Source organism: Macaca fascicularis, chromosome 6 (assembly GCF_037993035.2).
Source record: "Macaca fascicularis isolate 582-1 chromosome 6, T2T-MFA8v1.1".
Taxonomy (NCBI): Eukaryota; Metazoa; Chordata; class Mammalia; order Primates; family Cercopithecidae; genus Macaca; species Macaca fascicularis.
In genome coordinates, this window is record NC_088380.1 from 158100001 (window position 1) to 158126950 (window position 26950).

At 43.0% G+C, this 26950-nt stretch overlaps 1 protein-coding gene across 1 annotated transcript in view; it reads right to left on the reverse strand.

Moving 5' to 3' along the window:
* The window catches only part of SLC36A3 (solute carrier family 36 member 3), a 26013-nt gene extending 810 nt beyond the window's left edge, over positions 1-25203 (reverse strand). Inside the window, exons 1-9 of the mRNA XM_005558306.4 lie at positions 25074-25203; positions 20351-20441; positions 18109-18197; positions 15335-15430; positions 10596-10680; positions 9448-9666; positions 6840-6938; positions 6271-6437; positions 3196-3365 (exon numbers count right to left, since the gene is read on the reverse strand). Of these exons, the coding sequence (XP_005558363.2) occupies positions 3196-3365; positions 6271-6437; positions 6840-6938; positions 9448-9666; positions 10596-10680; positions 15335-15430; positions 18109-18197; positions 20351-20441; positions 25074-25201 (1144 nt within the window). The 5' untranslated portion in view covers positions 25202-25203. The remainder of the gene's footprint in view (positions 1-3195; positions 3366-6270; positions 6438-6839; positions 6939-9447; positions 9667-10595; positions 10681-15334; positions 15431-18108; positions 18198-20350; positions 20442-25073) is intronic.
* Between the last annotated feature and the right edge of the window lie 1747 nt (positions 25204-26950).

Genomic DNA, 26950 nt, shown 5'->3' on the forward strand with positions numbered 1-26950 from the left:
TTTTGTCTAGAAGCAAGGATGGATTAAAAAAATGAGAGATGCTTCTGCTGCTGTCCGAATATCAACCACTTCTTTTTCTTTTTCTCTCTCTCTCTCTTTTTTTTTTTTGTTGAGATGGAGTCTCATTCTGACGCCCAGGCTGGAGTGCAGTGGCGCGATCTCGGCTGGCTGCAAGCTCCACCTCCCGGGCTCAAGTCGTTCTCCTGCCTCAGCCTCCGGAGTAGCTGGGACTACCGGCGCCCTCCATGGCGCCCAATTAATTATTTTGTATTTTTAGTAGAGACAGGGTTTCACTGTGTTGGCCAGGATGGTCTCCATCACCTGACCTCGTGATCCACCCACCTCGGCCTCCCAAAGTGCTGGGATTACAGGCGTGAGCCACCGCGCCCAACCTCAACCACTTATTTTTCTGTTCTTAATAGGATCATAGTAATGAAGCACGCCATAAAACACGAAGAGAGCATTAGCTATCCAACCCCTATCCCTCTCTTCTCTTCACACTCCTAAATTTCCATCTCTTATACACATGGTGAACATATAGTATCACAGATTTTCCAAGGGAGTCCAATTTCAATAATGTTTGAATGAGTAAATATATAATTTATATGATTTAATTTTATGCAAATTTATTATTTTAAAACAATTATTACATTGATGTATAATATATGTACATAGTTTTGGGGTACGTGTGATAATTCAATATATTTATATAATTAGTAAAGATCAAATCAGTGTAGTTGGGATATCCATTACGTTAAATATTCCAATCATATGATTTTCCTGTGAACAAAATAGAGAAAGCCTGTTCTGGAAAGCATCCATACGAGCTTGCTGGATCTTTAAAAAAATCACCTCTTTCTGAAATTGCTCTGACACATCCAATCTGAGCATGAGAGAGACTCACAGACTCTCACGGCTAGGAGTGCATTACCCTTCTGATGGAAAGTCCCTGTCCACAGCTTTCCTTCATCCGATGCTTAATAAGCTGCTTACAGAGAAAACTCAGCATCAGTCTTCCAGGAAAGTTCACTACCAGGGGGTAGAGAAGATATATGCAAGAAAAGCTATAATGCAAGGTGGACTGGAGGAAGGTCTTACACTCCATTCTGGTCATGTCAATCCTCTGCTCAGTGCCTTTCCATGGCTCCCCATGGCCCAAACTCCTCAACACAATGACCCTTAGGACTTGGCCCTGACGAAGCTCTGACCTCATCTCTCAGCACTCTCCACTTCTCCAAAGGGGCCATAGGCAATACTTGCCTCAGGTCTGTGCACAGTCTGTTCCCTTCCCGTGGTACATTCTTCACTCCTCCATCTATTTCCTACTTATCATTTAGGTCTTCACTGAAGTGTCACTCCACTGGAGAGGACTCCCTGACCCAACCAGGCAGAGTTATAAGACCCTCTTACATGTAGAGAGTGTCTTCTACTTTCGATCTTAACCATCATATAGAGCATCATGATGTCCCATCTTAACAATCATTGCAATGTGCTGTAATTATTTCCTTGCATATATTTGCCACTCAACTGTAGGTCCTGTGAAGGCAGAAGCTACATCTTCTTCTTTATTCATCATTGTATCCCTTGTGTCTAGCACAATGCCAGGCATGTAGTAGGTGCTCAACAAATGATTGTTGAATGAATAAAGGATAATAGAATTGATGGATGAATAATGGAGGAAGAATGGGACATTCAGCATATATCAAAAGCAGGGCATGTCCTTATAAGGTCAGTTGTCTCTAGTCATGCATTCCCTGATACTCAGAGGCTCCTCAGACTTTCTTGTCAACGTACACCCTTCCCAGTAGGAATGATTGCAAGCAATATTATTTACAGCCTCTTGATGTCTTGGCACAGATTGTGAACTCTAACACCTCAAACCAAGTAGGTTTTTGCTGTTTCTGCTCATAAAACGCCAGTCATTTAAAGCTTGTTATCTGATAGTATGTTCTTCTAGACAGCTCCAAGCGTTGCATAGTTTCTCCTGACCCCGTACTGAGACTTGATTCCTTCAACGACTTTAAATTCTGACTCCTGGAGCCTCGAAGACTAAATTTCTTCCTTCGCTTTTACAATAATCCCACAGGTGTTTAAGGAGAAATGTGGAAATTTTCTGAGCCTCTGCTTCTCCAGGCAAAACATCCCTTTTTGTTTTGCTCATTCCTTATGGGTCATCGTTTGTGATCCTCTGTCTAGACATGTTCCAAAGAAAGAGTTCCCCAGCCCTTTTCATGAGGTTCCCAAACACTACAACAGTGCTCATGAATGAGTGAATGAATGAATGGAAAGGAACATGAAGAAAGGAAGGGAGGGAGGAGAGAAGAGTACACCCCAAAAATGATCTCTGGCCGGGTGCGGTGGTTCACATCTGTAATCCTAGCACTTTGGGAGGCTGAGGTAGGCAGATCACTTGAGGTTAGGATTTCGAGACCAACCTGGCAAACATGATGAAACCCCATCTCTACTAAAAATACAAAAATTAGCCATGCATGTTGGCAGGTGCCTGTAATCTCAGCTACTCAAGAGGCTGAGGCAGGAGAATTGCTTGAACCCGGGAGGCAGAGGTTGCAGTGAGCCGAGATAGCACCACTGCACTCCAGCCTGGGCAACAGAGCGAGACTCTGTCTCAGATAAATAAACAAATAATCTCCAAGACTCTGAAAAATTAGTCCCATTGGGATTTTTCCCTTCAGTTAAACCTACTTTATGATATGGGACTTGTTCATAATTTATGATAAGAAGAAATATGGCACCATGAAAAACAGATGCATTGGTGCTGCACAATCTGTGTTCAAATCCCAGCTTTGTCACTTAGTGTGAATGACTTGGGCATGTTACTTAATTTATCTGGGCCACAGTTCCCCCTAATGGTAATATATTGTTACATTATCATCAGTATTAGATAATGTCAGTACGGTGCCTGACATATAGGATTGAATGAATGATACTTCTTCTGCAAACCAGCCAGCATCTATTTTCTATGTGTAGGCAGTAGACATGACTGTAACATTTACTGTGTGGTAATTGTGTTAAGCCCATTTATTTTTTCAATGGAAAAATTGAGGTCCAGGGAGGTGAAATATCTTGCCCTAGGTCACAAAGAAGGCAAGTGGCAGATCCAATGATGGTGGGGTGGGAACCAGTGTGGCTCTCTGTCATAGCTTTGGGTAAAGAGTGCCCTTTTATGCTACTCACAGGTTAGACAGACCAAGCCTGAGCGGACAGACAGGTCTACAAACAGTGCCCAGCTCTCTGACACTTGGGAAACGGCAAATGGGATGATGATCTCAGCTGGGACGTGGAACTGGAGGGCATAGGTGAAGAAGATGCCGATAGAGTACATCAGCTTGACCGACTGGTACAACCTGCAGACACATGAATAGGATGTGGAATGTGACACGGCTCCCCGGAAGGGCCATTGAGGACTCACTTACTGCTCAGAAGGTGGTATGGGTTGAGTATCGCTAATCCAAAAATCCAAAATCTGAAATGCTTCAATATCCAAAACACTTCCGGTCCCAAGCATTTTGGATAAGGGTTACTCAATCTGTACTTGTCACTGAGTTATAGAACTGACTAATGTTGGATGACTCAGGCCAGATTGGACATCAGGGCCATCCGGGAAGCTTGTTAAAAATGCATATTGCTGAAGATTCTGAGTCAGTAGGCTTGCAGCTCAGGAATCTATGCCTCTTCTTTTTTAATTTTTTAAAAGACAATAGGTGGGCGTGGGGGCTCACTCCTGTAATCCCAGCACTTTGAGAGGCTGAGGCAGGTGGATCAGAGTTCAAGATCAGGCTGATCAATATGATGAAATCTCATCTCTACTAAAAATACAAAAATTAGCTGGGCATGGTGGCGTGCACCTGTAGTCCCAGCTACTCAGGAGACTGAGACAGGAGAATTGCTTGAACCCAGGAGGCAGAGGTTGCAGTGAGCTGAAATCGCACCACTGCACTCACTCCAGCCTGGGCAACAGAGTTTGTTTCAAACAAACAAACAAACAAGACAATATATGCATAGAGTAAAACTCATGGTACAAGAGTCATACAGTGAAAAGCATTCCTAGCTTCTAGTTTCCCTTTCCATAGGCAACCACTCAGAGTTTTCTTGTGGCCCTTCTAGAAATGATTGGTGTTTGTACATGCTCATACAGAATGTAGGAACATACATGCACATCCATGCACACAGACATGCACACACATATGCATATACACATGTAGACTCTTCGTTTATTCACCCAATATTTCTTTTCTTTTTCTTTTTTTTTTTTGAGATGGAGTTTTGCTGTTATTGCCCAGGCTGGAGTGCAATGGAATGATCTCACTTGATCTTAGCCAAAAGGCCGAGGATCGATGCAATGGTGTGATCTCAGCTCACCACAATCTCTGCCTCCTGGATTCAAGCAATCCTCCTGCCTCAGCCTCCTGAGAAGCTGGGACTACAGGTGTGTACCACCACGCCCAGCTAATTTTATATTTTTAGTAGAGACGTGGTTTCTCTATGTTGGTCTGGCTAATTGTGAACTCCCAACCTCAGGTGATCCACCCTCCTCAGCCTCCCAAAGTGCCAGGATTATAGGCGTGAGCCACCACTCTTGGCCGTCTCATCTAGTATGTCTTGAAGATTGTTCCCTGCCAGTACACATAGATCTGGCTCTTCTATTTAATAGCTGGTTGGTAGGCCAATTGCATGGATATGCAATAATTTTAAAAATCAGTCACCAATTAATGAATATTTAGATTGTGCTTAGACTTTTCCCAAGTAAACTATGCTGCACAGACTATCCTTGTACATATATTAATGCATATATAAGATACAAGCTTAGAAGTCAAAATGCTGGGTAAAAGCCTACGTGATTTAAAATTTTGATAGCTATTGACATATTGCCCATTTGCTATCCTAGTGAATTAAAAGACCTGCTTTCCCACGTCCTTGTCTGAACTGTGTTGATGCATGCATCTTTGCCCTTGTATTTATTTTTTTAACTTGCCTTTCTCTTTCTTTCTTTCTTTCTTTCTTTCTTTCTTTTTCTTTCTTTCTTTCTTTCTTTCTTTCTTTCTTTCTTTCTTTCTTTTTTCTTTCTTTCCTTTCTTTCTTTCTTCTTTCCTTTTTTTTTTTTTAAGATGGATTCTCGCTTTTGTCACCCAGGCTGGAGTGCAATGGCACGATCTCAGCTCACTGTAACCTCCGCCTCACAGGCTCAAGCAATTCTCCTGCCTCAGCCTCCTGAGTAGCTGGGATTATAGGCTCATGCCACCATGCCCAGCTAATTTTGATATTTTTAGTAGAGATGGAGTTTCACCATGTTGGCCAGGCTGGTCTCGAACTCCTGACCTCAAGTGATCCACCCGCCTCAGCCTCCCAAAGTGCTGGGGTTACAGGTGTGAGCCACTGCACCTGGCCTTCTATTATCTTTCTGAGCATCTCTTTATCTGGCCATCTGGCCTTTTTTTTTTTATTTGCCTGTGAAATACCTGTTCTGCCCTTTGCCCATTTCTCATTGGGTTGTTGGTCTTTTTCTTATTGGGAAGGTATATTTGTTTAAGGCTTTCCTGGAGAACCTGATGACTAGTGAGGTTCACACCAGCAGGTGTGAAGTCCTGATGGAGTTCAATGCCCACATTTTCTAGCTGAGGTCCCAGGAAGGAAAGTGCCCTGTCCAAGGTAGCTAGTGGCAGCCCAAATTGCCTAGAACAAGAACAGCATATTAGGATGATGGCTTGCATAAAATAAGGCACAACTTCAAAGAAATTCCACATTTAGTGTCTCATCTAGTCATCACCATAACACAGCAAGGTGGGTGGGGATGGTTACATTTTTCTCGTTCTACGCTCCAGGTTTGTGGGAAATAAATGCACCATCATCCTACTCACCTTGGAAGAATGAAGGCTATAGGGATGCATAACAATGATAATAGCTAACACTCATGAATGCTTACCATGTGCTAAGCACTTTTCTAAGCATTATTTTTGTATTCATCCAATGAATCCCCACTGTCACTGCATCAGGTGGCACAGCAGTTATATGTGCTGTCCACCAAATACTGCCAGGCACATGGCAGAATTGCACTTCCCTGCCCCTTTGGAGTGAGGTGCGGCCATGTGGCTTGCGTTGACTGATACAGTGTGAGCAGGAGAGACATATATCACTTCCAGCGATGCGTTACCAGCTTCATGGCTCAGGGCATGATTCGCTGTGCTCTCTGCTATGACAACCAGAACAGATCCCGTGTCTCTCCCTATCTCACCTGAGGTGGGTAGTACATACCAGCAATTGGGCAAGTTGAGGGTGATGCTAGCCTGGGTGTCTGACCCAAACTTCATGTAGCCCAGTGTCCCCAGGAAGATATAGAGGATGATGACAATGGACATACCCAAGTACAGAACAAAAGAAAACTGCTGTGGATGCTTCATCTGGTTTTTGAGAGGCAGAACCTGGAGGAAAAAAAAAAAAGTTGGGAAAGAAAAAGTAGAAAGAGATGTGGCCCATTGTGAAGGAGACGGTTTCCATACAAGCGCAGATGTCCTTCCCCAGGTGGGCCCAGAATCAGAAAGGGGCCTCTCCACATGGCCACACCCCTTTCGTTTTCTCTCACGCTTTCTATTGGCAGGAATGTCCTACTTAGTCTTGGTTGATTAGTAAATTACCAGTCTTCAAGTCTTAGCATGGTGTGTTAGAGCAGTAGGGACCCTGTATGTGGGTACAGACTTTCCTTTCATCAGGAGAAGATCAGAGTCTGCACTTTCCATAACTACTATTTATTTAGACATCTGGAACTACAGTTGGCCACTGTAAAGAGCACTAGGGACCATTCGTGTGAACCCCATCAATCTTACCATGCCGACGCCTTCAAACGTGAAGATGGCTGTACCAAAGAACAGCAAGAAGGTCTTCCAGTTTGCCATCAAGGGTAGGTTGCTGGGATATGGAATCCCCTGAAAGAAAGTGGGAGAAGCGCATTGGTGTTGTTACAGTGTCAGAGTCATCCTGAATCTTTGCCTGGTGGAAAGCTGGGTCACACCTGATCTCAACAGAGAAAATCAGAAGATACTTAGACCTCAGTCAGCCTTCTAATCTTTTAAATATGATTATTTATTTATTTATATTGTGCTAAAATACACAAAACATTTACTGTTTTAACTATTTTAAGTGCACAGTTCAGTAACATGAAGAACGTTCACATTGTTGTGTATCTGTCACCCCATCCATCTCCAGAACATTTTCATCACCCCAAACTGAAACTCTTTATCTATCAAGTAATAATGCCCCACTACCCAGCCTCCTGGCAACCCCTACTCTACTCTCTGTCTCTATGAATTGGACTATTCTAGGTACCTCATGTAACTGGAATCCTATAATAGTTATCGTTTCTGTGCCTGGCTTATTTCACTTAGCTTTAGTGTCCTCAAGGTTCATCCACATTGTGGTATGTGTCAGTGTCTCCTCACTTTGTAAGGCTGAATAATATTCCGCTGTATGTATAGACACCAAATTGTGTTCATCCTTTCATCACTTACTTGGATACTTGGGTGGTCCCACCCTTTGGCTACTGGTAGCCCGCTCATCTCTACATGTGGAGAAAGCTGAACATGGAGGAGAGGGGAATTGCCCAAGGCCACTCTGCAAGTTAGTGGTACAGCCCAGATAAGAATTCAGGTCTCCTGTTTCCCAGTCCTCTAACGTGTCTCTCTCACACTTCTTTCAGGGCTGTGCAGCCTACTAGTTAGTATAGCAGCTCTCATGAATCTAGAGGGAATGATTATGTTAATAGATTTCTATGTACACATCCTAAGCCCCAAAACCTGTGAATATGTTTTGTTACACGGCAAGGGAGAATTAAGTTTTTAGATTGGATTAAGGTTTCAAATCTGCTGACCCTAAAACAAGGAGATGATCCTGGATTATTTGGGTGGGACAAGCATCCTTAAAAGTGGAAGAGGGAGTCAGAAGGGGAAGACCAGAGGGAAGGCAGCATGAGAAAGACTTGGCTTGAGGCTGCCAGCTTTGAAGATGGAAGGGGGCCCAAACTAAGGCACACAGGCAGCCTCTACGAAGCTGGAGAAGACAAGAGAACAGATTCTTCCCTGGATCCTCCAGAAAGGAATACCGCTCTGCTGCACCTTCATTTCAATCCAGCGAGACTCAAGCACTGGAAAATACATTTGTGTTGTTTCAAGCCACTAGATTTGTGGTAATTTGTCACAACAGCAATAGGAAATGAATACAACACCAGAGACTTTCACTCAAGAAAATGAAAGTATAATAGCGGGATTTTATGGTCTGTGATAATGGAGCATGGACATGGCAGGCAGTCTGAAAGTCATGAAAAAATTACTTTATCAACTTCCTTGTCTGTAAACTGTGGATAAAGATAGTATAGTTGCTCCTTGGTCTCCATGGGGCATTAGTTCCAGGACCTCCCGTGGATACCAAAATCTGTAGATGCTCAAGTCCCTGATATAAAGTGGTGTATGGTGTAGTATTTGCATATAACCTATGTTTTTTTTTTTTTTTTTTTTTTGAGACGGTCTTGCTCTGTCACCCAGGCTGGAATGCAGTGGTGTGATCATAGCTTACTGTAGCCTTGACCTCATGAGCTCAGGTGATCCATCCACCTCAGCTTCCCAAGTAACTAGGACTACAGGTGCAAGCCATCATGCCCCACTAATTTTTTAATTTTTTGTAGAGAAGGGATTTTGCCATGTTGTCCAGTTGGTCTTGAACTCCTGGACTCAAGCGATCCTCCCACCTCAGCCTCCTAAAATACTTGGATTACAGGTGTGAGCCACTGTTCCTGGCCAATAGTTGTTAGACCTAATTGTTTCTTAATTTGTATGATGTTTTATTGTTGTATATTTTTAGTGTTTTTTTCTCCCAATAATTTCCATTTGTGATTGTTCAGATCCATGGATGTGGAAATCATGGATACAGAGCGCCGGCTTTACTTCCAAAATAGTATTGTGAAGGTTCAATAAGTTAATGTATGTAAATAATTTGGCACCAAGTAAATAAAATTCCTTTATCATCTGTATTTCCTTTGTCCACCTACCACTTTTACAATTTTTTTTGGTTATTTGATTGATGTTTATCTCTCCAAGTAAATGCAGCCTCCATGAGACCAGGCACCCTATTTATTTTTACTTACCACTGAGTCCCTGGCCCCTTGCACAATGCCTGGATTGCAGAAGGTATTCAGTAATTATTTGTTGAATGACTCATTGTTATCCAATGCGACAACGATGATGATGATGAGGATGTTGATGACAATGATGATGATAATAATTAGCTTTTACAACTTGTGGGACAGAAGTGTTCCTAGATGTCATGTTGGCAGGGACTGCTCAGAGCAGAGGATCACCTTCCTCAGCTTCATGATAACAAACCCTACTCCCCAAGTGCTTCATAGAGCCTGGACCCTGATCCCTTCTTCCCTGTGGCACAGACCTGCATGATATACTCAAAGATCAGAGCCATGCTCCCCACGGTGGTGATGTTGGCCAATGTCGAGAAGACGGACAGCACCTTGAGGTTCTGGATAAACACCAACAGGATCAGGAAGGGCAGGATAGTCAGCATGTAGAAACGAATGTCCAAGATGGGGGTCAGCGCCAGAATCTCCCTGGGCTGGCAGATGTTAGAGGTCACGTGGGCTTCTTCCACCATCTGACATAAAGCACACAATGACAGGCAGTGTGGTTGCTACATAAAACATAGGACACCAATTACAAGTCGATTTCAGGTAATTAACATAACTTAGTATAAATATGTCCCAAATATGTCCCAAATAAGACATGCTCATAGTAAAAAAAAAATCACTACTTATCTGAAATTCCATTGTAACTGGGTGTCATATATTATTATTTGCCAAATTGGGCAACCCTAACTGTCGTGCCCATGATTGTGACCACCAGAAACTCTTAGAATCATAAAATCTCAAGGCTTTGAGGTTGTTATCTACCCAAACCTTTTCTTATCTACAAAATGTGTTTCTTTCATACATCCAGAGAAAGGGAATTCATTACACAAGAATATCATCTTCAAATTTAGATAGCCCTAAAATCTGGGAAGCTCTAAATATTGGTCAGTATCTATCTACTTGAATATTCCATCTACAATACTTGTCACAGTTATTTCTGGTTGTTTGGGTGCACAAAACCAAGGATGCTCCCTCTAATCTGCAAAGCCAAGAAAGAAGGCTGTGGTTGATTTGTAATGTCTGATAGGAATGCAATGAGGGGAAGGTGGCAGCTTGTTGGCCTTGTATATTTAGACATCTTCTACATGACAACCTTGAGATACTCAAAGTAAATGTCACCAGTGTTTTTCAGGCTAACAATTATCATTGATTTCTGATTGGACATGATTGCAGGCCTCTCTTTCTACCCTGGTTACACTCTTCAGAAGTTACTTTGGCTCCTCTATCCTTTCCAAACGTGGTTCCCAGGACTGAGAGAGCTCCCAAGTGTGGTCTGATCTAGGAATAAAAATGAAGCTCTCTCCTCCCATGACCCTAACACAATACGTTTGCTAATGTAACCTCAGCAGCAGGAGGTCTGCTTTTCTCCCACTCTGCCCAGAAGAGGCCTCTTTACCTGTTGTAAATTGTCTGCCATAAACATAAAATAAACACTGCAGAAGCCCAGCTGGGTGATGATTAATAAGAAGCTGACAGTGTACCTGGGAAGGAAAGGAAGAGGCCGATAGAGGGAGGAAACAAACAATCATTTCTTAATAGTTTATTATTTGAAACAATTATTTTTAATATTTTTAAAATTTTCCCTACTTTTTTTTAGTTTGAAAATTTTTTAAGCCAAAAAGTTGAAAGAATAGTATAATTAACATTCATGTGCCCTTTAACTAAATTATAGCAGTTGTTAATTTTTGGCCCCAAATTGCATTACATATATATATGTATATATGCATTCATTCATCTATACACACACACACACACCCCACACGCACACACACACACACACACACACACAAGCAATTTTTTTCAGAATCATTTGAAAGTCAATTGCAGGTCACTTTGGGAGGCCAAGGCAGGTGGATCATTGAGGTCAGGAGTTCGAGACCAACCTGACCAACATGGTGAAACCCCGTCTCTACCAAAAATACAAAAATTAGCTGGGTGTGGTGGCAGGCACCTGTAAATCTCAGCTACTCAGGAGGCTTGGGCGGGAGAATCGCTTGAACCCTGAAGGTGGGGGTTGCAGTGAGCTGAGATCTTGCCACTGCACTCCAGCCTGTGCGACACAGCTGAACTCCATCTCAAAAAAAAAAAAAAAAAATTAAAAAAGAAAAGAAAAAGAAAAATGTCAATTGCAGGTATCCTAACACTTAAACCCTAAATACTTCAACGTATCTCTCTTAAGACTGTAATAGCCAGAAAATCAACTTCAATATCTTCATATATACAGTTTCTATTTTAAATACAGTCATTCATTGGTATCCAGCAGCCCCAACGAATTCAAAATCTGCAGATGCTCAAGTCTCTTATATAAAAATGACTTAGTATTACCCCAATTCTCTCTAAAGTATCTTTTGTAGCTATTTTATTTTTTAATTCGGGATCTAATGAAGGTTTGTATATTACATTTGGCTATGTCTCTAGTCTTTTTTTTTTCATGTAGAACAGTTCCATAGACATTCACCTTTTTGTGTTTTCATCACATTGGCTTTGTTTGGAGAGTATAGGCCAATTGTCTTATAGAATGCCCCACATTGTGGGCTTGTACGGTTGCTTCCTCATGATTAAATTCAGGTGAGCACTTTTAGCAAGAATACTACAGAGGTGATAGTTTTGTATCTCTATTTCATCATATTGGGAGGCACATGGTATCCTGTTGTTCTGCTTTGTTGGTGACTGCCAGATCTTCCATTGGAAATGTACATTTTCCCTTTGTAATCTGTGGGGTAAAACTTTCAGATGGAGTGATTATCCTGTTCCTCAAATCAATGGTTTTACCATTCACTGATGTTCCTTGCTTGAATCAATTATGTGATTGGTAGTTGCAAGGTGGTGGTTTTCTAATTCTATTTATCATTTCTTCTAAATTTATTAGCTGTTTTTTCAGAGAGATATATTATTTTCTCCTCTTTTTTTGGCATCACAACAAATTCACATTAATTATTTCTAAATTTAATATCTTGTACTTGGTTATTGTCATTACTCTTTTGGGTTCTTAAATTATTCCAAATTTGGAGATGCATTTTTTCAAAAGAACAAAAATATTTTCCTTTACTTAGATTATAATATTTAGATAAGGGCTTTTCAAAATTGGTTTGTAGTATCAACCAATTTGTTGGTTGAGGCATATGTTAAAAATACGGACTCCTGGTTCTCATATCAGCCTATTGTGTCAGAATCTTGGCGGTGTCACATGTGACTTCAGAATAATATCTTTTTCTGTCTATCTTATGAAGATTTTCAAACATATACAAAAGCAATGAATAATTTAATGAATATGACGATAATTTAACGAGAATAATTTAATGAATTCGCATGTGCTTATCCCAGCTTCAACAATGAACTTTTTGCCACTTGTTCCCTGTCTCTTCAGCCCCATCACACACATACTTAATTTGTTGGTGTATTTGGAGCAAGTCAGAGATCCCAAATTATTTCACCTGTAAATAATTCAGTATGCAGCTCTAATAGACAATAACTTTAAAAAGTATAATCATTATACCATCATCATCTCTTACAAAATTAACAATAATTTCTTTTTTTTTTTTTTTTTTCTTGAGACAGAATCTCACTCTGTTTCCCAGGCTAGAGTGTAGTGGTGCAATCATAGCTCACTGCAGCCTCAACCTCCTGGGCTGTCTTGACTCCTAGTCTCAAGAGATCCTCCCACCTTGACCTCTCAAAGTGTTGGGATAACAGGCGTGAGCCATTGTGCCCAGCCAATAATTTCTTTATATCATCTAATAATCAGTCCATATTCAGATTTCTCCAGTTGTCTCAAAAATATCTATCTTACAGTTAGTTTCCAAACAAGTCTACACATTGTATTTTGTTAAGTCTCTTAAGTTTTTTAAATTGCTATATTCCCCTTGCCCTTTTTATTTTTTCCTCGCAACTTTTAATTTTTTGTTTGCTGCTGAAGATACCAGATCATTTGTCCTGTAGTATATCCTATTTTTTCTATTTGGTTGGTGACTTCCTCATGATGTTATTTATCTTGTTCCTCTATCCCCTGTGCTTCCTATAAATGGATATTAGATCTAATGAATTTGATTAAATGGAGGTTTCAAATTTATTTTTGAAATATCTCAGAGGTGGTACTACTCTGTGCTCCCTACTGTGTGCTATTATGAGACACACCATATCTAGCTGTCATGTATATAAATATGAGATGCTAAGATGAGTGCATGGGGTCAGGTGGCATCAGTGCATTCTCCCTTTATAAAGTTTCCCAGTGACCATTCCTGTAACAGCTTGAGCATCCATTTATGACCATTACCTCCACGGAATGGGCAGTTTTTTGTTTGTTTGTTTGTTTGTTTTGAGACATAGTCTCGCTCTGTTACCTAGGCTGGAGTGCAATGGTGTGGTCTCAGCTCACTGCAAACTCTGCCTCCTGAGTTCAAGCGATTCTGCTCCCTCAGCCTCCTGAGTAGCTAGGATTACAGGCACCCACCACCATGCCTGGCTAATTTTCCTATTTTCAGTAGAGATGGGGTTTCGCCATGTTGGTCAGGCTGGTCTCAAATTCCTGACCTCAGGTGATCCACCTGCCTCAGCCTCCCAAAGTGCTGGGATTAGAGGCGTGAGCCACCACACCCGGCCAAAGAATGGGCAGTTTTTAATCAAGCTTCTAACGTATCTCTTAGTAAATTAAAGATGACAAATTATTACTTTAAATATTTTTTAAATGTTTCCAACTCTTTCTCATGACCTCACCTAATCATGACGTCATCTAATCATTAGAGTGGCTCCTGATCAGGAGATCAATGACCTACTGAGAATCTCAAGAGAGGAGCTGCAAAGGAATCTTAGCAGCCACAGTGTGATTCACTACCTCCTAAGGGACTTTGCTGGGGAAGGTTCCAGTGTTAGGTTCTTGGTCAAATCTCTGCTCCACCCATATCAATGTCCACGTCTTTGGATATGTTATTTTTTTCTTTTTTTTTTTTTTTTTTGAGACAGAGTCTTGCTCTGTTGCCCAGGCTGGAGTGCAGTGGCCGGATTCAGCTCACTGCAAGCTCCGCCTTCCGGGTTTATGCCATTCTCCTGCGTCAGCCTCCCGAGTAGCTGGGACTACAGGCGCCTGCCACCTCGCCCGGCTAGTTTTTTGTATTTTTTAGTAGAGACGGGGTTTCACTGTGTTAGCCAGGATGGTCTCGCTCTCCTGACCTCGTGATCCGCCCGTCTGGGCCTCCTAAAGTGCTGGGATTATAGGCTTGAGCCTCTACGCCCGGCCTGTTATTTTATCTTTATAAGTCTCATATTTCCAGGACAATAAAAACCCACGCTGCCTACCTCGCAAGGCTGTTGAGATGAACAGAGTAGCTAAGACGTAGAAAACCATTTTGTACACCGTTAACTTTTATCAAGGCAGGGAACAACCTGAATGTTCACCTTAGGGGAATAAGCAAATGAAACAGATATACGTCCACACTAGGGAACATTGTGAGCCTTAAAAAATAATGAGGTTGGCTGGGTGCAGTGGTTCACACCTGTAATCCCAGCACTTTGGGAGGCTGAGACAGGCGGATCATCTGAGGTCAGGACTTTGAGACCAGCGTGGCCAAAATGGTGAAAACTCTGTCTCTACTAAAAATACAAAAATTAGCCAGATGTGGTGGCAGGCGCCTGTAATCCCAGCTACGCAGGAGGCTGAGGAAGGAGAATTGCTTGAACCCAGGAGAGGGAGGTTGCCTTGAGCTGAGATCGCACCACTGCACTCCAGCCTGGGCAACAAGAGCGAAACTCTGTCCCCAAACCCCCCACCAAAAGATAAGGTCCATTTATATGTTCCAACGTGAAAAACTAGGGACATATTGTTAGATGAAAAATCAAATTTTCAAAAATTATCCTAAGTAATGTATAAGAAAATAGAAAGTAAATTATGTACTTCCATTCACACACATATAATGATGTCCAGGTAGAGAAAAAAGTCTAAAGGAATATTTACTAACTAGATTTCAACGATTACCTTATGGGTACAGAGTGAGATGGGGGATGGGGTTATTGGGGTGATTCTCTATATTGTTTGATTGTTTACAATAACAGCATATTCATTTAAAACCTGTATAAGTAGAAATAAAGAAAAGTGGTGACGATGATGATTGTTATTACTACTAGGACATCTGTGACTCCTACTTTCCCCACACTGCATGGGTCCTCAGCCAGGTGTTTGGGCAGGTTTCAAGGCTGTACATCGTGGCCTCTCCATAGTTCACAAAAGTCTTTTGCAGTCTAGGGGGAAAGAACAAACAATGCATAGTTTAAAACATTTTTGTTAAAGGTACAGTTTTCTCCCAAAGTGAGTGATTGTTCTGTATTTGTGTGTGAGCATGAAGCGTTCTATCGATTTTTTCACAGTGATGTACTTTAACAACTTTCAGGAGTTCGCCTTTTTTTTCTTTTTTTTTTTTTTTTGCAGTTATCCCTTTAAATACAAATGTTTAACTGATTGTCATTGGATTTAGTCTTCTTGAATAAACGGTAGCTGTGCATTGACGTGGGTCTGCAAAGCAGGAAAGGGAGGGAAGAGGTGGTGTGGGTGTGTCCAGGCCAGTGATTCCCTCCTTCCCATTGCTGAGGGTATCAGAACATTTGAGATCCTGGCCTGGGCCAGACCCCTCACAAAGGTGATACTCGGGATCCTGCCCAGCACCCCTGTAGGATGTGATGCCTAAGTTCCAGCCTATTCCTCTTCCCACATCCCTCTTCCTCAACCCTTTTAGGGGTGGAGAAAGCCCTGCTGCAGAAACAGCTTTGGCTGGAGCAATTGGAAACAGCAGCAGGTTGCCCGGATCCTGGAAGCACGACATAAACTGCAGGACTGAGGGGAACAGGTGGAGGAGAGGAAGGGCTCCAGCCTTCTTCAGAAGCCAGAGTTTAAATCCCAACACGACCCTCAGGTAGCCAGACATGTAGAGCCAGTCTCTTGAGATCTCTGGGCCTCAGTTTTCTTCACGTGCAGTCTGGATTTTGGGGGAGGAGACTGAGAGATGGATATGGAGATGTGCTGGAACATGGCATTTTTACTTCTGCTCACTGTGATAGGCATTTTCAATACAAATGAGGTCACCTTGCATAGAACTGGCAAGGATATAAATCTGAGGGTTGTAAATTCAAAAGCTATGGGATCAGACAGGTATTGGTGATTTGGTGGGTGACAGGGCTGAGTATGAGACAGTAGGGAGCAGTGGAGACTGTGGCAAACCAGAATACATGTCCCATTGTAAAAGGGATTGCTCAGGACTTGCCTCTAGAAGCACATCTAAAAAATGAAGGCTCAGAGGTAGTCGGTTGTCTAACTGATTAAGAAGGCAGAGTTTTTTTTGTTTTGTGAATGTGAAATCTCCAGGTTTTTTTTTTGAAATAGAGTTTCACTCTTGTCGTCCAGGCTGGAGTGCAATGGCGCGATCTCAGCTCACCAAAACCTCCGCCTCCCGGGTTCAAGTGATTCTACTGCTTCAGCCTTCCAAGTAGCTGGGATTACAGGCATGTGCCACCACGCCTGGCTAATTTTGTATTTTTAGTAGAGATGGGGTTTCTCCATGTTGGTCAGGCTGGTCTCAAACTCCCGCCCTCAGGTGGTCTGCCTGCCTCGGCCTCCCAAAGTGCTGGGATTACAGGTGTGAGCCACCATGCCTGGCCAAAATCTCCAGGGTTTAAAGGTTGACTAAAGAATAAAACTGTGGAGATCCCCCAAAACATAACTGAAGGCCATAGCCAACTCTTAGGGCATCACTCTGCAACCTCTATATTAGAAAAAATAAAAGACAAGTCATCAGAGAAAAAAAAAAATCAGAGAAAGGCTTTCAGAAATAGCCTGATGTCAGAAGCTTATCTGGTGATATAATGATCCCAGAAGGCTTGAGGGAAGGGAAGATTTGCAAAATGATTAACAGTGGAGTCACAGTAGATCTTTGAATACCGGCTCTGCCACTTCCCAGCGATATGACCCTGGGCAAGGCATTTAAACCTCAGTTTACTCATCTGTAAAATGGGAATAAAAATAGTGCCTACCATAGAGGCTTACTGTGAGGAGTAAACAAGGCTTGCAAGGCTCTTGCCATGGTAACCACAGTGTAATTGCACAGTACATTTAACTGCGGAATGAGTAAATGCTCTTAAAAGCGTTTTGTGAGCAGGAAAGTGCTCTGAGAGTTAGGTGTGACTGATATGTACTCCAGGTACACCTCTGTGGGTTATGATAATTAGGCTTTATGGAGAGTTTTATTTACTGTCCCTACTTTGACTTTTGAGGCCTTTCTTCACATTTACGAGGACCCATTTAGTTTTGCATGCCTTGGGAGTAGCTGAGCGCTGTGGATCTCTGCATTCTTTGTTTTTACTGCATTTCTCTTTTCTGTCTGAAATTGTTTTTGCATTAAAGTTTCAAATACGTAAACATTGATTATTATATGTATGCTTTGATAATGACTGAAATCATTGTGAATGCTTCTTTTTAGTAAGTATGCTTTTTACTGTTACTAACTTGTTCTGAAAGGAGATTGCATGAAACAAATTACCCTGACAAGGTGTGGGTATTGGAGTGGGAGAAGGTTGGGGGTGGCGAGTCTAAAAGGAAGAGAAGAAAGTCTATGTCTCAAATAAATAGAGCAATTTATATAGTGCTTTTGCATCTTTTATCACTTTCAATGCTTTCAGGTAAGGAGATTTGGGCTCAGAGGGATACAGGAATTTGATAGTCATCCAGCTTGTTAGCAGCAGCGTCGGACCTGTGCCTAGAGTCTCTAATTGGGACTCTTTGTCACGCTCTCCTTGCCTTCATAGAATCCAGAGTGGTAGCAAGGTGACCTGGAGCAGTGGCCGAATTAATTGGGTCAGTGTTCAAAAGAAGTGTAACACACCCGCAGAGGGGCCCCGGTGCTGGGATGGGAGAGAAGCAGGCCTCTGACCTCTGACTGAGGTGTTGAGCACAGTTCAACAGGATGACCATGCAGTGCACGGTGAGGACCCCAATGGCCAGAAGGCTGACAGGACCGACCTGGAGGGGAGAGGAGAGAGGGGGAAGTGAGCCAGAAATGATCACTCCCATTCCCTGGCCCTCTCACTGTCTGGGTGCTGGGGCCTCTTGCATAATAGAACTGTCTTTGGGGTGACAGACCCAGCCTGAATGTCCTCATGCTCCCAGATGCTAGAGTTTGAATGCTCTTCTTAGCATCCCTGTAGAGTGGCTGCCCAGCTTCTGCTAGGATCCTTCCAGTGACAGAGAGCTCATTACCTTCCCACATAGCCCATGCATTTTCTCATTTTCCTTGAGTTCTACCAGTTTAGAGTCCCTCGTGGTAAATTTATTTCATACGATACCCTGGCCCTCCCTTTCTCCAAGATAATTGAGGACCAAGGTATCTTATGACTCAGTTCTCTTCCTCTAGTGCAGAGTTTATTAACAGATGCCCTATTGACATTTTGGGGCAGACAATTATTTGTTATCTGTAGTGTGTCTAATCTGTCAAATTCCTTTTAAAAAGTGGAGCTGATTACTAATCGTATCTTCCAGATGTGATCAGAAGGGCATAAAGAGGGACCCTCTCACATCCTTTGTTCTGAACACTTGTGTCTTTACAGATGTGACCTATCACAAAGACACAAATGAGGGATCAAGAGCACCACTCGACTCCACTGGAATGCAGGCTTCACGCAGCAGAGACTCTCATATCTTGTTTGCTTCTATATTCCCAGGGGCTACAAATGCACAGGGTAGGTAGGTACTCAATAAATATTTCTCAGACGAATCATGGCCAGAGGTTCTGGTGGGAGACGAAAGGTAAAGAAATCATCTAATGACTCTGAGGAAGCAAACATCAAAGAATGAAAGCATTGTCTTAAAAAGCAAATACCACCCTGGCAAAGATAGTTTGGCTGAAGACCATGTGTTTTTGCAGAAGCTCTAGAACCCAGAGGATCCCAAAGTGGACAGTCCCATCTCTGGGTTGGAACCACTGAAGATCAGAAGTCATGACAGAGGAAGCAAGGGTCTTGCCTTCTTTAGACATGGGAGCCACTTACCAGGCCTGGAGATAAGAAAAGATTCACTGCAATGAAATGGAAATTATATATTTGGTATCAATTCCATTCAATAGATGTTAATGGAAACTTGCTGTGTGCCAGTCCCTACAGAGGCTACTGTGGGGAGGTGCAAAGGGAAATTAGACAGTTTTTGCCCACAGAGCTTTCAATTAAATGAGGAAGGTGGGCCTATTAAAAATAAACATGTCGGCTGGGCGAGGTGGCTCACACCTGTCATCCCAGCACCTTGCGAGGCCGAGATGCGTGGGTCACCTGAGGTCAGGAGTTTGAGACCTGCCTGGCCAACATGATGAAAACCTGTCTCTACAAATAATACAAAAATTAGCTGGGCGTGGTGGCCCACACCTGTAATCCCAGCTACTTGGGAGGCTGAGGCAGAAAAATCGCTTGAACCTGGGAGGCGGAGGTTGCAGTGAGCCAAGATCTTGCCATTGCACTCCAGCCTGGGTGACAGAGCAAGACTCTGTCTAAATAAACAAACAAACAAACAAATAAATAAATGTCTTATCTTCATACGTGCTTTAAGAATCCCACGTAAGGTAGATATAAATGGTAGAAAAACACAAAGTGAGGATGGCATTAATGATTGTAGGAAAGAGTAGTTTTAGAGAGCAGGCAATTTAAAAGACAGAAACGAGGGGGCAGGAACAGCACGGGAAAAGAGACAGAGGTAGGCTGGCGTGGGGAGAGTGGATTGTTGGGATTGTTGGAGGCGTCTATCCTTGTGTCCAAGATACTTTCTCATGTGCCATCATTTAGTTTGGAACAAGAGTCACACACTCAAATGCCTGCAGGGATTGGGCTGTTAATGCAAATGATGAAATGAGCTGCATGTGATCCTAGGGAGTGGGGAGGACTGTTGGGAGAATTGTGGCAAAGTAGAGTCAGATGAGCATGGTGAGTCTTTAAAAGTAATGGTGTGCCCCCTCCAGGGATGCTCAGGTTGGACTCAGGTTGGCTCCAGGGGATTGATGTCAACAGGCACATTTTCTATTGCAGAGGATACCCCCAAATTGCCCATTGATAACAGTTTGAAGGCCTTCAGGACCTATCACCCCCCTTCTGCAAATGAGCAAACCTAGTTCCCATCCCACAGATGCCTCTTACCAATAAGCCGGCATTCTTTATGGCCAGGGGAAGCCCCAGGAGCCCTGTGCCAATGTTGCATTTCAACAAGTGGATCAAAGTTTGCATCATCCTGTGGTGGGGAGAGTAGGGAGACAGAGGGTACTGTTAGTGGAAGGGAAGCATGGCCAGAAGCTCAGCCTCCTTCTGGCATCTCCAGAGTGCCTGATAGGGAGAGGGACAAAACCTGAAGAGGTGGACTTGGAGACAACTTTCAATTCTAGGGGTCTGTCCTGGAACATCTGATCTGGGGATGGTGCTAGTTCAAGTGACTCAACGAATATTTAATACACACTAGGCTCTAAAGGAAATAAAAATTGCTACCACTCTGGATAACGCTCTAGTACTGGTTGGTTCATTAATCCATCCAGTGATTTCTTTCATGAGTTATTCTCTCAAATAACATCTATCGCAACCTAATACGTGTCTATCAGTTAGATAGACAATGGAAAAAATTAGTAATAGTTGCTTCAATCTACAGTGAGGCATCAGGTTATTTATTAACTCACTAGAAACAAAAATCTATCATATATGGAATATTTACTGGTTTTAGTTTATTCTTTCATCCATTTGTTCAACCAATATTCATTGTGAATATGAACTGCTTGTACGCGCTCTCTCTCTCTGTCTCTCTCTCTCTCTCTCTATATATATGTGTGTGTGTGTGTATATATCCATGAATTGCTATATAATATGTTCACATTATGCACTGGGTACAATTTAATAATTTAATAACAATTGTTACTGTGCATATAGAGTACTTATGATGGTCCCAGCAGGGTGCTAGGGCCTAGGGTTCTAAATATTCTTCACGCCTGTGCTGGCAGCTCCTGCCCAGGCAGCTCCAATCCTGACGTGGATTGGGTAGGAAAAGTGGGAGCAGGATCATGAGAACAGAATCAAAAAGGAACTTAAATAAAAAGTACATGCACAAGCATTGAACCCAGAGGTAGGAGCACTTAATTCTGAGGTCTAGCTCTGCCACTAACCTACTGTGTTTGGTTACTACTTTGGGAAGCCCTTAGCTACTTAGATCCTGTTTCACTGCCAAAAAAGGAAGAACAATTCTGGTCTTGCCTATGTCCCAGGGAAGCTGTAAGACTCAAAAGAGGTGACAACATGATGAATCCTGGAATCATGAAGTGCTTCACAGATATGAGCATCACCATCATATCATTGTCTCATCATCATCATCCTCATCATCACTGCCACCTTTGGTTTGACCTTCATGGTGCTCACTTGTTAGAAAGGGCCTCCTTCAAGAAGGAGAAGAATTGGGATGATAGGGAAAAGGCAAGCATGGGCTGGCTTAAGCAAGTAGAAGTGCCCCCTCCATCCAGAACAAAAGGGTACCTTGAAGATGCCATTGGGAGATACAGACGAAGTCTCAGGCTAAGACAGAGATGTCTTTGTGCCACACTTAAATTGTCTGCAGGTGGCCAGGACAGCCAAAACCAACGCCCAAGTGAGTCCAGCACAGACAGTGCTCACGTCTCTTTGCCTTATCCATTAGGGAGTCATGGCAAGGGGCTTGCAAGAAGCTGTACCAGGTCTTTGCACTTCAAGGCTGACCTGAGAGAGGGTTGGATTGAGAGGACAGGCAGACTGTTGGGGACTTCTGTGACTTCAATCTATTGAGTGAAGTCTATTGACCTAAGTTCTGTTAAGGCAGACTACTCACCTAAGGATGGGGGGGGGCACCCATTGTCCCTTTACTTCCGAGAGATAATTTTTATTTCTTGATAACTGTAATTTGTCAATTCTTTAGTAGTAATTTCTCCAAAAGATGTGGTCCAATTTCCCACCCTCTGCTCTTTTTTCCTTTATCTCTCACTTCTTTTGCATGGTAGCACCAATGTCTTGCCCCTACTTGAATCCGATCTTGTGGGAAAGGTGAGACAAGGTTTTGGAGGAACCACTGCGCCTTAGCTGACAGCATTACTCATCTGGACCTTGAAGCATAAATAGATGTTGCGAGATCCCCTGGGACTTAAAAAATTTGGTTTATATTTTTTCTTGAAAACTACACAATTGCTATTATAAAAGGAAATTCCAAAATCCCACCAATTGAAAATAACCACACACTATAATTAGCATTCCTCTGGGCATCTTTATTTGCGCTAAATGCACAGAATTTTACATGAGGAGAACCACTACACATGCTGGATCCTCAACTAATTTTCTGTATGAATAAATGTGCTACACATTTTCATGTCCAGTAGATTTCCTCCATCACTTGTAATGACTGTATCATATTCTACCGTATGTTTGTTCCATGTGTTAACCTTTCTCTTAACGTTTCCAAGTTTTCAATATTATTGAAACTGCCTTTGCAAAATTATAGCTGAGGAAATTATGACAGCGAAAGAAATCAGACTTAACCAACTCCATCTTGCTTCTAACCTTTAAGAAGTCCTTGTTTATTCCTGGACATAGGCTGAACTAACTTTGGGAAGGAATTCACTTCATTATTTGACTCTTGATAACAACCCTTTCCCAAAAAGACCCCCGTCTTGCCTGGGGGCCATTCTGCCTCTACAGGACTAACAAATTAGCTATAAGGCTGGAAAGTACAGTTTAGGGGTCATGCAGCCTCTGGCTTCAAGAGTCTGAACCTCCCCAAATTGCTGCTGGGGATAACATCACTATTGTAAAACCTAACATCGGTGCTTGAGTTATTTTGCAGACCCTGCACTCTGATGCATCATCTGAAACCACTCAGACCAGTAATCTGGCTCAACCAGTTCTGCCATCCCACCCAAGAACAGAAAACAACAAGAAAAACTCACTTCGAGCCCCTATCTCCAACCTGATCAATCAGCACTCCCCACTTTCCAAGCTCCTACCCACCAAATTATCTTTAAAAACTCTAATCCCCGAATGCTCTGGGAGACCGATTTGAGTGATAATAAAACTCCTGTCTCCTGCACAGCAGGCTCTGTGTGAATTACTCTTTCTCCACTGCAATTCCTGTCTTGATAAATCATCTCTGTCTAGGCAGCGGGGGAGGTGAACCCATTGGATGGTTACATTATAACAAGTACTTTGATAAAAATTATGCACACTTGTGCTATTATTTCTTTTTTTCTTTTTTTTTTTTTTTTGAGACAGAGTCTCACTCTGTGGCCCAGGCTGGAGTGCAGTGGTGCGATCTCGGCTCACTGCAAGCTCCGCCTCCCGGGTTCACACCATTCTCCTGCCTCAGTCTCCTGAGTAGCTGGGACTACAGGCGCCCACCACTACGCCCGGCTAATTTTTTTGTATTTTTAGTAGAGATGGAGTTTCACCGTGTTAGCCAGGATGGTCTCGATTTCCTGACCTCGTGATCTGCCCGCCTCAGCCTCCCAAAGTGTTGAGATTACAGGCGTGAGCCACCGTGCCCAGTCACTTATGCTATTATTTCATTAGAAAAAATTCCTAGAAGGGGTATTATTAATCAAAGGGTATATTTATTTATATTTCATTATACTTTAAAAACCTAGATTGTGAGACAGTACAAAATTCGAAAGGTGAAACACAATAATCCAAATCCTTATGAAGTGAATATAAATCTCTTTTCTCTCAGCCTCCAAATTCTCTTCCCCAGAGGCAACCACTGCTGTAAGTTTTCTGTGTGCGTGCACGAGTTGTGGACTTTCGGACAGTATTTGCCAAATAAATATTTGTATGTTTTATACAAATGACATTTTAGGATTTGACATGCAACATTGCCATCTAGAAAGATACCAATTTAATTCCTCCCAAAAAGATGAGAGAGGGCATTTCCTGATATCCTTATCAACACTGGGGATTGTCATTGATAATCTCTTTGTGTCCACAGTTATTACCAATCTGATGGTTACCAGATAGCAGTCTGATTGACAGTAAGTCCTAGAAGAAGAGTTCTGTCGAGATCATGTCCTTTGCAGGGACATAGATAGAGCTGGAAGCCAGTATACTCCGCAAACTAACAAAGGAACAGAAAACCAAACACTGCATGTTCTCACTTGTAAGTGGGAGCTGAACAATGAGAACACATGGACACAGGGAGGAGAACAAGACACACACTGGGGCTGGTTGAGGATGGGGGCCGGGGGAAGGGAGAGCATCAGGATAAATAGCTAATGCATGTGGGGCTTAATACCTAGGTGATGGATTAATAGATGCAGCAAACCACCATGGCACACGTTTACCTATGTAACAAACCTGCACGTCCTGTACATGTATCCTGAAGCTTAAAATTAAATTAAATTAAATTAAATTTTAAAAAACAGAGAGAAGAGTTCCATGTGTCTGAGTTTGGGGCAGTAAAGGTGGAGACCTGGAGTTAGCACCTTTTGTTTTCTGGATGGATGGCATGGGGGGTTGGGGAGAAGAGGGAGAGAGAATAATGGCAGATGTGTGAGGAGAAGAAGGCAGCCAGAGACTGTGGAAGAAAGAGAGGAAGGAAAGGGCAGGCAGCCTGAGATAGGAAACTATTCCTGGAGACTAGCTGCTCATGTTGAACGTGGCTGCTCTAGCTGGGTTCTTCGTAAAAACTGGGAAACAGGGCTAGTAGCCAGAGCCACAGTGATTGACCTCCTTAGATTCTGATTCATTTTTTATCCACGCATCTCCTGTTAATGGAATAAGCGTGTTAAGGAGACAGACGAAGGAAGACAAAGTCCAGAGCTGCAAAAACAGCAGTGTTTGACCTCAGGCCTGGAAGGGCGGTGCAGCCACTTACGATAGTCCAGCTTCCCCAGCAGGATGGACATTCTCTGAAGTAATGCTACTGCTGCTCTCCGAGGGGGACTGAGATCTATTGTCCAAGGAGTTCAGCTCACTGTTGTAGTCCCTTCCAAGCAATGACATCTTCAACACGGTGGGTAGGTGGTGGAGGCTCAGGGTTAAGGCTCTGAATGAGCCTCTGATGGGTCTGTCGCCAGAGAAACCATGGCTGCCGACCTGAGATGCTGGCTCCTAACCCCAAGGATGCGTGCTGCTGGCTGAAGCCTGACGTGCATGAATCAGGGAGGCGGTGGTGGCAGGAGAGGTGATGTTGATGATGCCTCACCTGGCTCTTGGGGGACTTATGAAAGACCCATCTCATTCAGGGTGGTCCTCAGTTCCCCTCGAAATTGCTTGCCCAACCAGGACTTGCCTGGGCTTTTGGACTCTCCTAGTTTAGCCCTTGCTGCTGTAGGGCAAAGTGAACAGTGTGACTGGGAGGAAGAAGGCACCATTGAATTGGAGGTCCTGGTGCCTGGACGTGGGGCCAGGCTCAGTGCTTGTCTGTCTTTGGCAAGGAAGAAACCAGAGCTACCTCACAATGGAGGCTGCCCAGCCAATGAGCTGCTGCAGAATCCTGGGATGCAGGTGAGGCCCAACAGAGCATAATCCAGCTACCATATTCCCTGGGTGGGGTGAAGAGTGGCTTGTAAGGCCCAGTTCAAATGCCACCTGCTCAGAATTTCTATACAGGAGGCATGTATGGCCTGCCAGTGATTTGGAAGGGAGTGCAGGTCATGTTTTAAAAAATCATTTGTTCAGAAAATATTTATTGAGCACCTAATATATGCTAGAAACTGTTCTCCATGCTAGGAATATATTAGGGTAGAAAACTTACTACAATCTCTCTTCTCATGGAATTTATGATCTGGAGGGGCTGGGGAAGACAGACAGTAAACAAAATAAATATATCAAGTATCTGTTAGTAAAAAGTGGTATAGAGAAAGTCCAGACAAGGGTAATGGAGAGTGTCAGCTAGGGGGAAGGTTGCAATTTTAGACTGGGTGATCAGAGAGGGCCTCACCTAGAAAGTGACATTTGGGCAAAGGGCTGAACAAGGTGAGGGAGCACGACTCATGTAGGTCTTGGGTAAGAAACTCTGAGCAGAGAGACAAGAAGTGCAAAGGTCCTAAGGTAGGAGAGTGCCTGGGGTGTTTTAGGAATGACAGTGAGTCTTATGGCTGTCTAGGAGTGCACAGAGGAGAAGGGATTCTCCTGGTTTGTGCCTATTGCCCTGGCATAATTACTAATGGTGTCTCCCTTCCTTATTAAAAGTATCCTGCAGCTGAGCGAGGTGGTGCACACTTGTAGACCCAACTACTCAAGAGGCTGAAATGGGAAAATCGATTGAGGCCAGCCTGGGAAATGACCCTAAAAATAAAATAAAATAGGCCAGGCGCAGTGGCTCACACCTGGAATCCCAGCACTTTGGGAGGCCGAGGTGGGCAGATCACCTGAGGTTGGGAGTTAGAGACCAACCTGGCCAACATGGTGAAATCCTATCTCTAGTAAAAATACAAAAATTAGCTGAGCTTGGTGGCATATACCTATAGTCCCAGCTACTTGGGAGGCTGAGGCAGGAGAATCGCTTGAACCTGGGAGGCGGTGGTTGCAGTGAGCAGAGATCGCACCATTGCACTCCAGCCTGGGTGACAAGAATAAAATTCCATCTCAAAAAAAAAAAATAAATAAATAAAATAAAATAAAAAGAGATAACCTGGTTTGGATGATAAATTACATAGTCACACCAGAGATGTAGCTAAAGAGGAGAGATGAGAAATCATGGAGGGTTCTGAGCAGAGAAGTGACATTACTTAAACGTTTTGACAGGAT